The sequence below is a fragment of the Schistocerca cancellata genome, chromosome 9 (genome assembly GCF_023864275.1).
Source record: "Schistocerca cancellata isolate TAMUIC-IGC-003103 chromosome 9, iqSchCanc2.1, whole genome shotgun sequence".
In the NCBI taxonomy this organism is placed as follows: domain Eukaryota; kingdom Metazoa; phylum Arthropoda; class Insecta; order Orthoptera; family Acrididae; genus Schistocerca; species Schistocerca cancellata.
The window spans coordinates 217,880,314-217,893,947 of NC_064634.1; the positions used below are offsets into that span (position 1 = coordinate 217,880,314).

At 41.4% G+C, this 13,634-nt stretch overlaps 1 protein-coding gene across 1 annotated transcript in view; it reads right to left on the bottom strand.

Moving 5' to 3' along the window:
* LOC126100158 (carboxypeptidase D-like) overlaps positions 1–13,634 on the bottom strand; it is a 250,461-nt gene that overhangs the window by 21,361 nt on the left and 215,466 nt on the right. The window contains exons 23-24 of the mRNA XM_049910700.1: positions 8,927–9,067; positions 3,773–3,926 (exon numbers count right to left, since the gene is read on the bottom strand). Of these exons, the coding sequence (XP_049766657.1) occupies positions 3,773–3,926; positions 8,927–9,067 (295 nt within the window). The remainder of the gene's footprint in view (positions 1–3,772; positions 3,927–8,926; positions 9,068–13,634) is intronic.

The following is a 13,634-nucleotide window of genomic DNA, read 5'->3' on the forward strand; positions in this document are numbered from 1 at the left end:
GTGGAGTGGAAAGAGGGGAAGACAGGCAGGAGACAGGAAGAGGAGTTGTGTTGGGTAGCTAATGATTTGGAGGAAGACAGATGGCCCGCTGGCTAGGAATGCAGGTGGGACAGGTGGCAGGTTCACAGGCTAGCCATGTGGACAAGAGTGTTGGAGCCAGTGGGGAGTGGCACACAATGAAGGTGACATACACACATGAATTGGGAAGGGGTGAGAGAACAGAGGAAGGGAAACTGTTGGGTGGAGGATGTGGAAATAGTTGGTTAACAGAGAGGGTTGCAGCGGAGCAACACATGTCTTGCAAGGATAATTCCCATCTGTGTGGTTCAGAGGAACTGGTAGAGGAGGGAAGGAGCCAGATCACCCAGATTGTCAGGCAGCCACTGAAACTGAGCATTTTGAGCTCAGCTGCATGTTGTGCCAATGGCTCATCACTTTGTTCTTGGACACAGTTTGATGGTGGGTAGCCTTTCTGGTAGGCAGCTGGTTTGTTGTTATAGAGTAATAGAAAGCTGTGCATTGATTGCAGCAGAATTGGTGTATACATGGGTGCTTTCACAGGTGGTCCAGCATTTGATGGGTTAGGGACTGGAGTAGGAAGTGCTGGGAGGGTGGACTGGGCATGTTTGCACCTGGCTCTACCACAGGGGTATGATCCCTAGGACAAGTGGTTGAGGGTAGGAGTGGCATCAGGATGGACTAGGATATTACGTAGGTTAGGTGGGTGACGGAGCACCACTTTGGGAGGGGTGGAAACTAATTTAGGTAGGATGTCCCTCATATCAGAACATGATGAAAGATAATCAAAGCCCTGGCAAAGAATATGGTTCAGCTGCTCCAGGCCATGACGATACTGGGTGATGAGGTGGGTGCTCTTTTGCAGCTGATTCTTTGTGGGAGGAGGGGATGGGGGATTAGGGGTATGTGGAGATTATGTCTGAGGGATAGTGCCTGTCTGTGAAGGCCTTCATGAGACCTTCAACATACTGTGCAATGGAGTTCTTGCTGTAGATAAGCCATCCCCAGGTGACCACAGTGCATGGAAGGGATTTTTTAGCATTGGAAGGACGACAGCTGTCAAAATGTAGGTGCTGGTGGTTAGTGGGTTTGATATGAAAGAAGTGTGGATGTAACCATCCAACAGGTGGATGTGAACGTTGTGGAAGGTGGCATGTTGAGTTGAAAAGGACCAGTTGAAGTGGATGGGACAGAAGCTGTAGAGGTTGTGAAGGAATGAGGATAGGGTGTCTTAGCCCTGAGAGATCATTAACATATCATCAACGAACTTGAACAGACAAGGTATTTGGAAATTTGAGAGTCAAAGAAAGTTTCCTCTAGATGGACCATGAAAAGGTTGGTATAGGAGGTGCCACATAGGCCTCCGTGGCTGTGCAATGGACTTGATTACATACCTTCTCCACAGAGGTGAAATATTTGTGTGTCTGGATATAGCTGGGAAGGTGTATGAGGAATGATGTAGTGGATGTGGAGTCTGAAGGACATTGGAAGAGACTGTTTGATAACAGGAAGGCCATGGGCCTGGGAAATGTTGATGTATAGTTGATGTATAAGAAGATGGTATCAACAGTGAGGGATCCAGGAGGTAAAGGGGTGAGCAAGGTGGATAGTCAGTGATGGAAGTGGTTAGTAACTTTAATGGGAGAGGCTAGGTTTCAGGCAATGAGTTGGAGATGATCAACAAAAGTGGAAATCTCTCAGTAGGAGCACAATAACCAGCTACAATGGATCATCCCAGATTGTTGGGTTTATAGATTTTAGAGAGGGTGTAGAGGGTAGATTTACAGGTTGTTGTTTGTGTGAAGAGGAATATGGACTTGGGGGAAGGTTCTGGGAGGGGCCTAAAGATTTTAATAGGTTTTGAATGTTATGTTGGACTTCTGGGATGGAATAACTGTGGCAGAGTTTGTATGTGGAGGAGTCAGGCAGTTGGCAGAAGCCTTCTGATTCATCACAACAGTGGAGGAGCCCTTGTCTGCAGAGAGAATGATTCTATCAGGATCTGTTTTGAGATTGTGTTTTAGTGTCTTTTCTGCTGCTGAAACATTAGTGTTCTTAGGAAGCATCCTGGGGAAGAATGGTGAGGCCAAGTTAGAGGTAAGGAATTCCCAGAAGGTGACCAGGAAGTGGTTATGTAGGTGGGGGTGGAGGGTCATGGTTGGATGGTGGCATAGACTGGGAGAGGCAAGATTCAATGTTGAGATTAGGTTGGCTCTGGTTGTAGGGATTTGTGGCAAAGAAGTGTTTAACTGTAGGCATCAGGAGAAGGAGTTAGGTCTTTGACAAGTCCAACATGATTAAACTTTTGTGTGGGACTGACAGTGAGGCCTTTGGAAATGACTGGAACTTCTGTGGTATTGAGGCGTTTGGCCACAAGGTTGACAACAGTGTTTTGGGTTTGTTTGGGTTCTGGATTTTGTAGAGTGTTTGGAGGAAGTTGGGAGGTTGCAGCAAATTGAAAAGGTCAGCTAAGTGTGGTCATTAGAAGTTGAGGGTGTTCACTGTGAGTTTGATGGGTGTTGCTGGATAGTGGTGCTCCAAGGTGGGATAGGATGTCAACAGGATGGACAATTTGTGGAGGTGGTGTCTGCAAAGCTCTTCCGGGTGTCATAGGGCAATGGTTTCAATTTTGCAGATAGGGTGTATGTGATTAGGAATGCATAGCAATATTGTCTTACAGAGAGAGAGCAGAGGTATTTTGGGAAGCCTATGTCATGGAGGTGTGTTTCTGTACAACCAGGTTTAGTGGTATGTGAAAAGGTGGAAGTCATTATGAAAGGAGGGGATGGATACAAAAATTGGAATTTTTATGGTTACGACATTGGAGGGCTGTGGTTTTCACAGAATAAGCAGCATTTGAGGAACAGGTCGTGGGACTGGGTTTTAACTGGGGAAAGGGATGCTGTCCTGCATGGATCCTGATGGGTCTATTTGGGCTAGCTCTGACACCAATACCCACATGCCTAGGCTATGCAGCTTCCACCCCTACCACATGCATTCCTAACCAATAAACTCTTGCCTGCCTCCAAGCTACTAGCTACCCACCCCCCAACCACTCTTCCTGCCCCCTCCCTCTCCCCCCCCCCCCCTACCCAATTCACCTGACAAAAACGCCCACCCCGCCTTCGTCCACCTGCTGCATTGCAATCCTGGCATTATGCAGCTGCATTGCAATCCTGGCATTATGCACCCAGTCAGCACAACGTAGCAAGTATTCTTTCTTTTCTGTGTATCTCTTATGATGGCGCATGATGCAATGACACTTTTTGGTGAGTGGTCTCCTATGCTGCTAAAGTATTTGCAAAGTTAAAACACAACATGTGATTTTATGCTTAAATTTACATTATTAAACATTTTATGTTTTTGACTTGTAATTAACACTATTTTCACGAGCTGCAACATGGTTGCGAATGGAACAGTGATCTGAAAATGTAGAGTAAATTTATTTTATTTCACGTCTATGGTCACAAACTTGTAGGTCCTCAGACTACCAGTTTCTGTCAGCAATGACCATAAAACAGATCTGAAGATGGTCATCGCTGACCAAAACTGGTAGTTTGAAGACCTACAAGTTCGTGACAATAGACATGAAATAAAAGAAAATTAACACTACTATCGCTGCAATGACTTGATACCTTCAAAAATCAGTGGCCTGTTTACCTACCACAAGATTCTCTAAACATTTGCTGCACTACCTGCAACAAGAGTTTCTCAGCAAGAACATGTTCCATATTTTAAAAGAAATAAAATATACCAGACAGTCCAGATATGAGTGGAGCAGACAGCAGGGCCAGTAATCCTGCACGATTTTCATCCCAGATACCAGGTAGCCGTGATACATGTGGTTTACGATAACAATCAATGTACACATCCATCTGTATCACACCAGCATTTCGCCAACTATATTCCTGCAACATTAATGTCAAATTCTGCGTTATTCAAAGTAATATGCATTACAAGCAGCATTGTTACTTACAACATGTCAACAGATACTTTTTCTAGCACAAATGTATGGCAATTTATACTAAATGCAACAATTTGTATTGCATTTTTTTCCCCTCTCACTCCTCGAAAATTGCACCGTGTAAAAAAAATACTGAAGTCATTGTATAGTCCAACCAAGTGAAGTGGTTACCTGCAGCAACAACAGTGCTTGGTTGGCCGAAATTTTGCCAGAGTGACCCAAATAACCAGTAAAGAACTGGAAAAGTGTGCACAATAAACAAAAATATGAAGTGCGTGCAGACACACACACACACACACACACACACACACACACACACACACACACACACGGAGGGAGGGCAGTAGGGGGGCAGGACTGTTGCTTCATCACTGGTGTTTGTGTGCAGTCCACACAGCATGCGGAATAATAGTAAAATGTTCTGTGCTGCTATGATACTGACGGACAAGCTCTTGTCAACAAGCTATGAGGAAAGTTTAATGGTGAGAAGTAGCCTCTGAATTGGAATACAGGTCTTCAAGTGTTGAGCATTTCAGTGTTTAGTTCTGGCTCCAGGGAGTCAGTTGGAGCCCAAGCCACAGAACTGTATTTTGGTTGGAAACCTAGAGGAAGAGGAAGATGAGGAGGAGGGAGGAGGAGTTAATTTGTAATTATAAATTTTGACAAACAATTTTTTTTCTGGCTTTTGGAAGGAAAATAAAGAAGCTACCATATTTACCCAGATCTAAGCCACACCTGAGACACAACACTTCATATTCAAGAAAAAAAAGTATCTGAATCTAATGTGCATCCAAAAAATGAGACTCAAGACTAGGGGGGGAGGGGGGGGGCAGGGAAGTTGTAGGCCAGTTCTTCAAAATCAAAACAAAGTTGGTTCATTCTCACATGATATACGTATTAGATAGCTACAGTAGTTGAGTTCAAGTCATAAGCTTAGCAGTCAAGCTTAGGATACCTTCACAATGAAAACCAACTCCAACAAACAAAAACATACAACTGTTTTAAGTTTGGCAAACTTGCAACTGTTGTGAGTTTGGCAAACTTATAACAGCTGACAACTGTTGAAAACAGTTTCAAATTCTTGTAAACATATGTTCGGCATTTTTATTTTTTGTTACAGGAAAGCAATGGAAATGGATTCTGACTGAAGATTTTGCTCTTTCAGAGTACATGATGAACCCATGCAGGATGGCAAGAGAAAGCCAACCAGGACAGAATGTTTCATTACTGAATATCTTGTGCTAGAAGAATTGTGGAGAATTTTTTTGGAATATTGTAAGAAATTTTTCGGTGTCTTAGAACAACTATGCACTTAAGGCCTGAAAAAAGCAACATTAATGACTTCTGCAACTGTGTCTTTGCACAGTTTTCTTAGACAAAATAAAGGAAGTGCCACAGTTTACTCACAAAGTGGAAGTTTTTATGTGGAAGATCCAGAAACAGGCAGGGTTTTGGATGACAGTCCTCAGCAAAATAAATTTCTTCAGAGAAAGGGAGGCAACGCAGGAAGAACCGCAAAGAAAAGGGATGAATTTGCAATCTATTTTGTTTCGGATGTTGGTAAAGAGAAATGGCAAGAGAAATATGAATAAATAAATAACAAGTGAAAAGACAAATGCCAAACAAACCTCTTATAGCTTTAGTTATTAACAATGCAAGCCATTACTTTACAAACTATTTTGCATCAGATGTTGACAAAATGATACGACAAGAGAAATAAATAAATATCAGGTGAAAATACAGTTGTAATTACAAAATTTCCAACAGCTTCAGTTACACTAGTGAATTACATTTTACTTACGATTGTAAACATTTTTCCCCCTAGCTTGTTCATGTCTTCCGTATAATTCAAATGCTCTCAAAATATCCATTTTGGAATGTAGATCTCAGCTATGCCAGACCCACTTTTAATTTGGCCATTTTACAATACTCACAATGGTATTGTGTTTTTCATATTTGTCCATTTCCTTTCACACTCCACAAGAAGTACTCCAATTTTATCCAAAACTTCTTTCAACAAATATTTCCTTTTATATCTGTCTGTATATGCAGAATCAGAAGGATCCTATAGAGGTTTCCTCATTTCAGTTTCTAACAAAAGGCTGACTTGTTGGACCTGTTGACGATTTGTGAGTTGCCATTGTCGAAAGAAACACAGCAGATGAAGAAAGAAATGCAGCACAAGGCACAGAAAATGCGCATGCGCAAGTCACACAATTCTGCCATGTTTTTGCTCACTGACCATAAACTACAACCTCGAGACAAAACTTCTCTCAACTAGTTGTTCAGACTCGTGACTCCAAACAACTATTGACAACACTTGGATACTAAGTTAAACTTCGAGTTGAAAACAGTTGTCAACCAAGTTTGATGGACTTGTTTTCAGTGTGAAGGTACCTTTAAACGAAGTTACTTTGTAAGTCAATTTTCTCTTTCAAACATTTAAAATCACATGACTTTATTGTCATAGAAGAGTTAAAAAAGCCGTGCTACAGAAGGGAACAGCTGTTTCATGAAATGGCCTCCCCGATCACCAGCTCTCACTCCATGTGACTTTTTTCTGTGGGGACACATTGGAGATCTACCATGTGATGTAGCAGAGCTCCGCAGAGAATACAGGAAGCAACTGCCACAGTCAACATCGCCATGCTGGGACAGGTATGTCAAGAATTTGATTACTGTATTGACTTCTGCTGGGTCACTCATGGTTCACATATCGAATGTTTGTAAAAAAATGTTTCAGAGTTTCTCTACAAAATACAATATGTATGATATCTGTGCAATGTTTAGTTCTTGTGCAATACATAACTGAAAGTGTCCTGGACTTTATGTACACCCTGTATTTGTATACATGAATTATGGTTGCTCTGTTTACTTTTATTGTAGTAGTTTATGAGGGCTGTTCAATAAAGAATGATCATAATTTTTTTTTGACAACATACCTTTACTCATCCTCATAATTTCGATGGTCCTTCTCAAAGCAGTCTCCTGCAAATGTGAGGCACTTCTCCCAGCATTTCTGTCAGTCTTCAAATACATGCTGGAAACCATTTTTTGATAGGTCCTTCAAAATCACCTCTGCAGCCTTCACCACTGCTTCTGATGATTGATAATGGCTCCCGTGAAGGCATTTCTTCATGTTATGGAATAGGCAAAAGTCACATGGGGCTAAATCCGATCCGGACTATAGGGAAGGTGAGGGATGCACTTCACTTTGATTTTTGCAAGATATTCAGCAACAGCATTGGCAATATAAGGCCCAGCTACAATATTGGCTATATATCGCCGCGCATTATCATGGTGCAGCATCCAGCCTGCATCATGGAAATATTGTCTTTTGTACCTGATATGGACTTGCAATGTTTTCAGGTCAACCCTGTAGTATTTTCCAGTTACTGATGTGTGTGCAGGTACAACATGCTGATAAGCCATTCCATGAGTATCAAAGAATAAGATGACCATAACTTTCCCAGCAGCAGCAACCACTTTTGCTTTTTTGCAGGTTGGTGACAAAGGAGATTTCCACACTGAGCTTTGCTGTTTGAACTCAGGATCAAAATGATGTAGCCAAGTTTCATCAGCAGTGATTACATTTGAAAGAAACTCTGGATCTTCCTCTAACATCAACTTTAACTGCAAGCAGACCTGCATGCAAATGCCCTCTTACTTGGGAATCAACAGTTTTGGAACCCATCGCACACAAACACCTGTCATGTGTTATTTTTCTGTCAACAACGTGTGGGTGGCACCCAATGAAATGTTCAGTAGTTCAAAAAGTGATCTTGAGGTAATTCGTTAATCCTCTCTCACAATGACAGCAACAGTGTTCATGATTTCTTCCATAAGAACAGTAACTGGAGCACTGGGTCCACCTTCCTTTGAAATTGATTGTCGCCCTTCTTTAAACCACCTTCGAGCTGTGCTGTAGGGAAGAACAGACTCTCCATAGGCCTCCTGTAACGTTGCATAGGCCTCAGCTGAAGATTTGTTGAGACAAACACAGAATTTCAAAGCCGCATACTGTTCTTCACGTGTTACCCCATTGCAGCGGTAGGTGATACTGACGTTGTCTGCTGCTCACAGGTGGGAACCAGGAGTCCCAACAATGAAAGTACTATGGCGTGTTTGTTGCACATTAAGCTAACAGACTATCATAAGATTAAATTTTAGTGCGAGAAATTATGACCGTAAAAAAATTATGATCATTCTTCATTGAACAGCCCTTGTATTTCTGTCATTTAACTTTAAATTGTATAATCTGACGGCATGTCAAAATATACGGAAGTTTGATCAGCATCCCCTATCTGGCCAAGATAGTATTGGTTATCAGTGCACCACCTCATTACAAAGCACTGAAATTCCACAAGTTTTCTTGATAATTTTTCAGTAGTTGTTGCAAAGTGAAGCTCACTTCCAAAATGAAAAACTCTGTGCTTCATAAAAAATTTTCATTTTTTGCTCTTGAGCAGTTTCATCTGCCTTAATTTTTAAAATACCAGCATTCACAGGCAGAAATTTCTCATGTTGTTCCTTAACAATCTCGTTTGAAATTACTTCAAGAGCATGATACTGTCCACACTCAAATAATTTGTCTCTTTGCAGTTACCACTGTCTGACGCTGCTTTCATCAATGCCGCATTGCAGATCTGCAGTACGATTAGAACTTTTTTTCTGAAAAAGAAAAACTTCCTTCTTGACTTAGACTTTTAGGATGAAGTATATCAGTTTCTTCAAATATACCCTTAAACTGTCCAACCTGTTTGCTTAACGTAGGACTTTCAGTAGGATTCATATCTTAATTTATACATTCCAGATTTCTCATGAAAACTAGTACCAGTAGCCATATCATGTTTGTATGTTGTTTATTACTGTGTAAACTTATCGTGGTGCTGCAATTTTTCATTGTGTTTATTTGAGTTTACAAGGGTGGCAATTAAACCTTACCTGCATCATACCGGGTTGAGGGTTCCACTCAGCTGCTGTCACAACAGCACTTGTGGGGTTTCCATTTGGTCCTGTAGTGCAATTTGCATGGCCTGCTGCAGGATTTCTGGATGCATACAGGAGACCCAAATCTTGCAAAGCCTGTTGAAAAACAATTACAGAAAAATATGAATAATCTGTAGTGTAACATATCACGTAGGGGAAGTGATGTGTTGCGTGGCATTTGTCAAACAAATGAATTGCCACCGTAAAAGTTTTATTTAATTAATGAGCTAGTGTGGTATGCTGTTCAGAAGTTTGTTTTCTTTATTTGAATTTATTCTGGAGTGGATGGATGCAGGGTATCTGCAAGTTGGGAAGACAATAGCACTCTTACTATATATCGCAGTACCTGCCATTTGGGCAGTCTATTCCATGTTGTCGGGTCCTGTCTTGGAGGTATGGTGCTCATCGTGGAAGAATAACTGCTGTGACAATCAAAAAGAACAGCAGAAATGGAATGAATAACAAATGAAATTGTAATTGATACAGCTTGTTTGTCAGAAAGAATTGTATTAGCTGCTTGAGTACTGTAAGGAATCGGTCAATATATGAATGTTAAAGGAGGTCTCTACATAATTTATTGGTTGAGAGAGACCTTTTTACCTTCCAGCACAGAAGAAGCTGCAGAAGGAGAAAAAGTCTACATCAACAAAGACATACACAGTTAGTCTGCTCTGGCAGTTTGAATGCAGAATTTTTGATCAATAGTAATGGTAAATTCATTTATGAAAATAGTACATCACGTAAAATACAGACTGGGTAGACCACTTCAGATCTTTCAGTAATGTAACCATTAAAGTAACATGGTTTCTCTTGAGAAGTTCTTTTACATTTCGCAACAAACTTTTATTTAGATGTAACTATGGACAAAATTCACTGCTCAAGTGTAATCATGGAATGTAAATTGCTGAGTGATGAAAGCATGAACAGAATGCTATGCAAATGAGCTTAGGTACTTAGAACAATATGTGACCAAAATGGTACTGAAACAGAGGATGACAGAATAAAGGCCGAAATACTAAATGTCTTTTTCCAAAGTTGTTTCACAGAGGGAGATTGCACTGTAGTTCCTTCTCTAGATTGTCGCACAGATGACAAAATGGTAGATATCGAAATAGACGACAGAGGGATAGAGAAACAATTAAAATCGCTCAAAAGAGGAAAGGCCTCTGGACCTGATGGGATACCAGTTCAATTTTACACAGAGTACGCGAAGGAACTTGCCCCCCTTCTTGCAGCGGTGTACCGTAGGTCTCTAGAAGAGCGTAGCGTTCCAAAGGATTGGAAAAGGGCACAGGTCATCCCCGTTTTCAAGAAGGGACGTCGAACAGATGTGCAGAACTATAGACCTATATCTCTAACGTCGATCAGTTGCAGAATTTTGGGACACGTATTGTGTTCGAGTATAATGACTTTTCTGGAGACTAGAAATCTACTCTGTAGGAATCAGCATGGGTTTCGAAAAAGACGGTCATGTGAAACCCAGCTCGCGCTATTCGTCCACGAGACTCAGAGGGCCATAGACACGGGTTCACAGGTAGATGCCGTGTTTCTTGACTTCCGCAAGGCGTTCGATACAGTTCCCCACAGTCGTTTAATGAACAAAGTAAGAGCATATGGACTATCAGACCAATTGTGTGATTGGATTGAGGAGTTCCTAGATAACAGGACGCAGCATGTTATTCTCAATGGAGAGAAGTCTTCCGAAGGAAGAGTGATTTCAGGTGTGCCGCAGGGGAGTGTCATAGGACCGTTACTATTCACAATATACATAAATGACCTGGTGGATGACATCGGAAGTTCACTGTGGCTTTTTGCAGATGATGCTGTGGTGTACCGAGAGGTTGTAACAATGGAAAATTGTACTGAAATGCAGGAGGATCTGCAGCGAATTGACGCATGGTGCAAGGAATGGCAATTGAATCTCAATGTAGACAAGTGTAATGTGCTGCGAATATACAGAAAGATAGATCCTTTATCATTTAGCTACAAAATAGCAGGCCAGCAACTGGAAGCAGTTAATACCATAAATTATCTGGGAGTACGCATTAGGAGTGATTTAAAATGGAATGATCATATAATGTTGATCATCGGTAAAGCAGATGCCAGACTGAGATTCATTGGAAGAATCCTAAGGAAATGCAATCCGAAAACAAAGGAAGTAGGTTACAGTACGCTTGTTCGCCCACTGCTTGAATATTGCTCGGCAGTGTGGGATCCGTACCAGATAGGGTTGATAGAAGAGATAGAGAAGATCCAACGGAGAGGAGCGCGCTTCGTTACAGGATCATTTAGTAATCGCGAAAGCGTTACGGAGATGATAGATAAACTCCAGTGGAAGACTCTGCAGGAGAGACGCTCAGTAGCTCGGTACGGGCTTTTATTGAAGTTTCGAGAACATACCTTCACCGAAGAGTCAAGCAATATATTGCTCCCTCCTACGTATATCTCGCGAAGAGACCATGAGGATAAAATCAGAGAGATTAGAGCCCACACAGAGGTATACCGACAATCCTTCTTTCCACGAACAATACGAGACTGGAATAGAAGGGAGTACCGATAGAGGTACGGAAGGTACCCTCCGCCACACACCGTCAGGTGGCTTGCGGAGTATGGATGTGGATGTGGGATGTAAACTTTCACTTATAGTTTGGGCAGATTAAAAGGAAAGGTAAAATAAAAAACAACAAGAATTATAGTCAGGAAAACCATGCTTATCTTTTTAATCAGCCTCAACATGGCTTCCTTGAAGGAAAGCTGTATGATGGTACCTTACTCCAGTATGTGCTATCATTTTTGTAGGGTGATTAAAAAAGCAGTAAAACTATATATACAAAGGATACTACGAAAGTTATGCAATACAGCTTTATTTATTTATTTTTTTGCAAAGTAATTTCTGCCATACTGAATACACCTCTCTATCCTCCATCCCCAGTCCCTAAACCAGTTCTCCCAAGTTTCTGTAGGGAATAAGGCACACTCATTATCCTACGCCCTCAAGAGGTCCTTATCACTTGAAAACAGCACTCCTTTCACCTCCCTTTTCACATGCGGGAACAATGCAACATCACGCGGAGCAAGGTATGGATTGTAAAAAGGTTGCTCAAGAAGTTTCAGTGCTGTACTCTGCAAATATTCAGTGCATGCTTTGTCATGGTGAGCTGGAGCATTGCCAAGATGTAAGAACCAAGTTTCTATTCCTGACTTCAGTCACAGGCTCTTCAAAGACTGGATGACTTTGGGCAGGCACTGCTCAGGGTAACACTTGGCTATGACAGTCTTCTGTGTGTCCAAATCAGCACGCTCCACAATTCCACTCAATTTGAAAATAACGGTTATCATTTTCTTCTTTACTGATTGGGATTTTCAGACAGCTAACATGGAGAGCTGCATCAAACCAGTCTCAGGACTGAAGACCACAACAACAACAACAACAACAACAACAAGAGTGTGTCATCATCTTCAAAGACCCAAACTTTGTTTTGTGTCTTAGGTTGGCACATCATAGTAATGAGCCAAGCCTCATCACCTATCATGATGTTATTCACATACTGAGATTGTCCTTTAGAAAACTTGTTTAACATCTCCCGGCACCAAGTCACATGCCATGCCATCTGCTGTTCACTCAGTCTATGTGGTACCCAGAGACAACAATGTTTCTGTACTTGCAAATGATCATGCAGAATCGAACAAATTGCTGGTGCATTTAGTCCTAAGGTATTCACTATATGATTATACGTCAGTCGCCTGTCTTTGTCTATCATTTTCCTCACAGCATCTATGTTTCCCTCCACATCTGATGACCATGACCTTCCCATCGTCTCAGCATCCTCCAGAGTGAAATTTCCTCTCTGGAAACAATTTCCTCTCTGGACACAAACCACTGAGTGCAAGAGTCATTTCTTCAAAGCACTGGTCTATGTTTAAACCACGCACAAAGTTGTACAGCAGCACTACCCGAATCTCACTCTGTGACCATAATGCAATAGTAATCACTTCAAAGTAACCCTGCTAGTGAACGACTGTGCCCACAGACTTGGCACAGCACCTGCAATGCAAGTGTGACGTATTCTCAGAACATAGCAACAAATCGGCCTCCTGCCACTTATTGTAGCGTCATATTGTAAACCAGTAATTAAATTGGTTTGTCATCTGTAGATTCAACTTCGAACGTAGCTAAATAAATAACTGTGGGCTGTGCGTACTATGGATAATTTTTGCAGTTTGATTAGAAGTTATCTCCTCCCCCTTCCCCCAATGCGATTTGGGACCATCAGCGTTATTAATAATGTGGCAACCATGTACTACATACATAACTCGCCAATCATCAGTGCTCGATGCACATAGACCACTCGAAGAGGATCAGGTTTACTAGTTATAGTTATCATCAACAGGAAGCAAGAAGAGACCCAGCTGCATCCAACATTAATTACGCTTCGTAATTGTTAAAATATGTAGCAAACATATAAAAGTCATACAGATATTTCAAGAAGCTCTATTAAAAATGCCTTATTGGCTTATGTAATTTATATTTAAAATTATGTTCACTTATAATGGGATGCACCAACAATCATCTACACAAAACTGGAAGAAAAATATTTGGCTCCAGCTTAGGATTTGGTATTTGTCTCACAATGGGGTCTACAGAAGTGTAAAACCTGTGCTG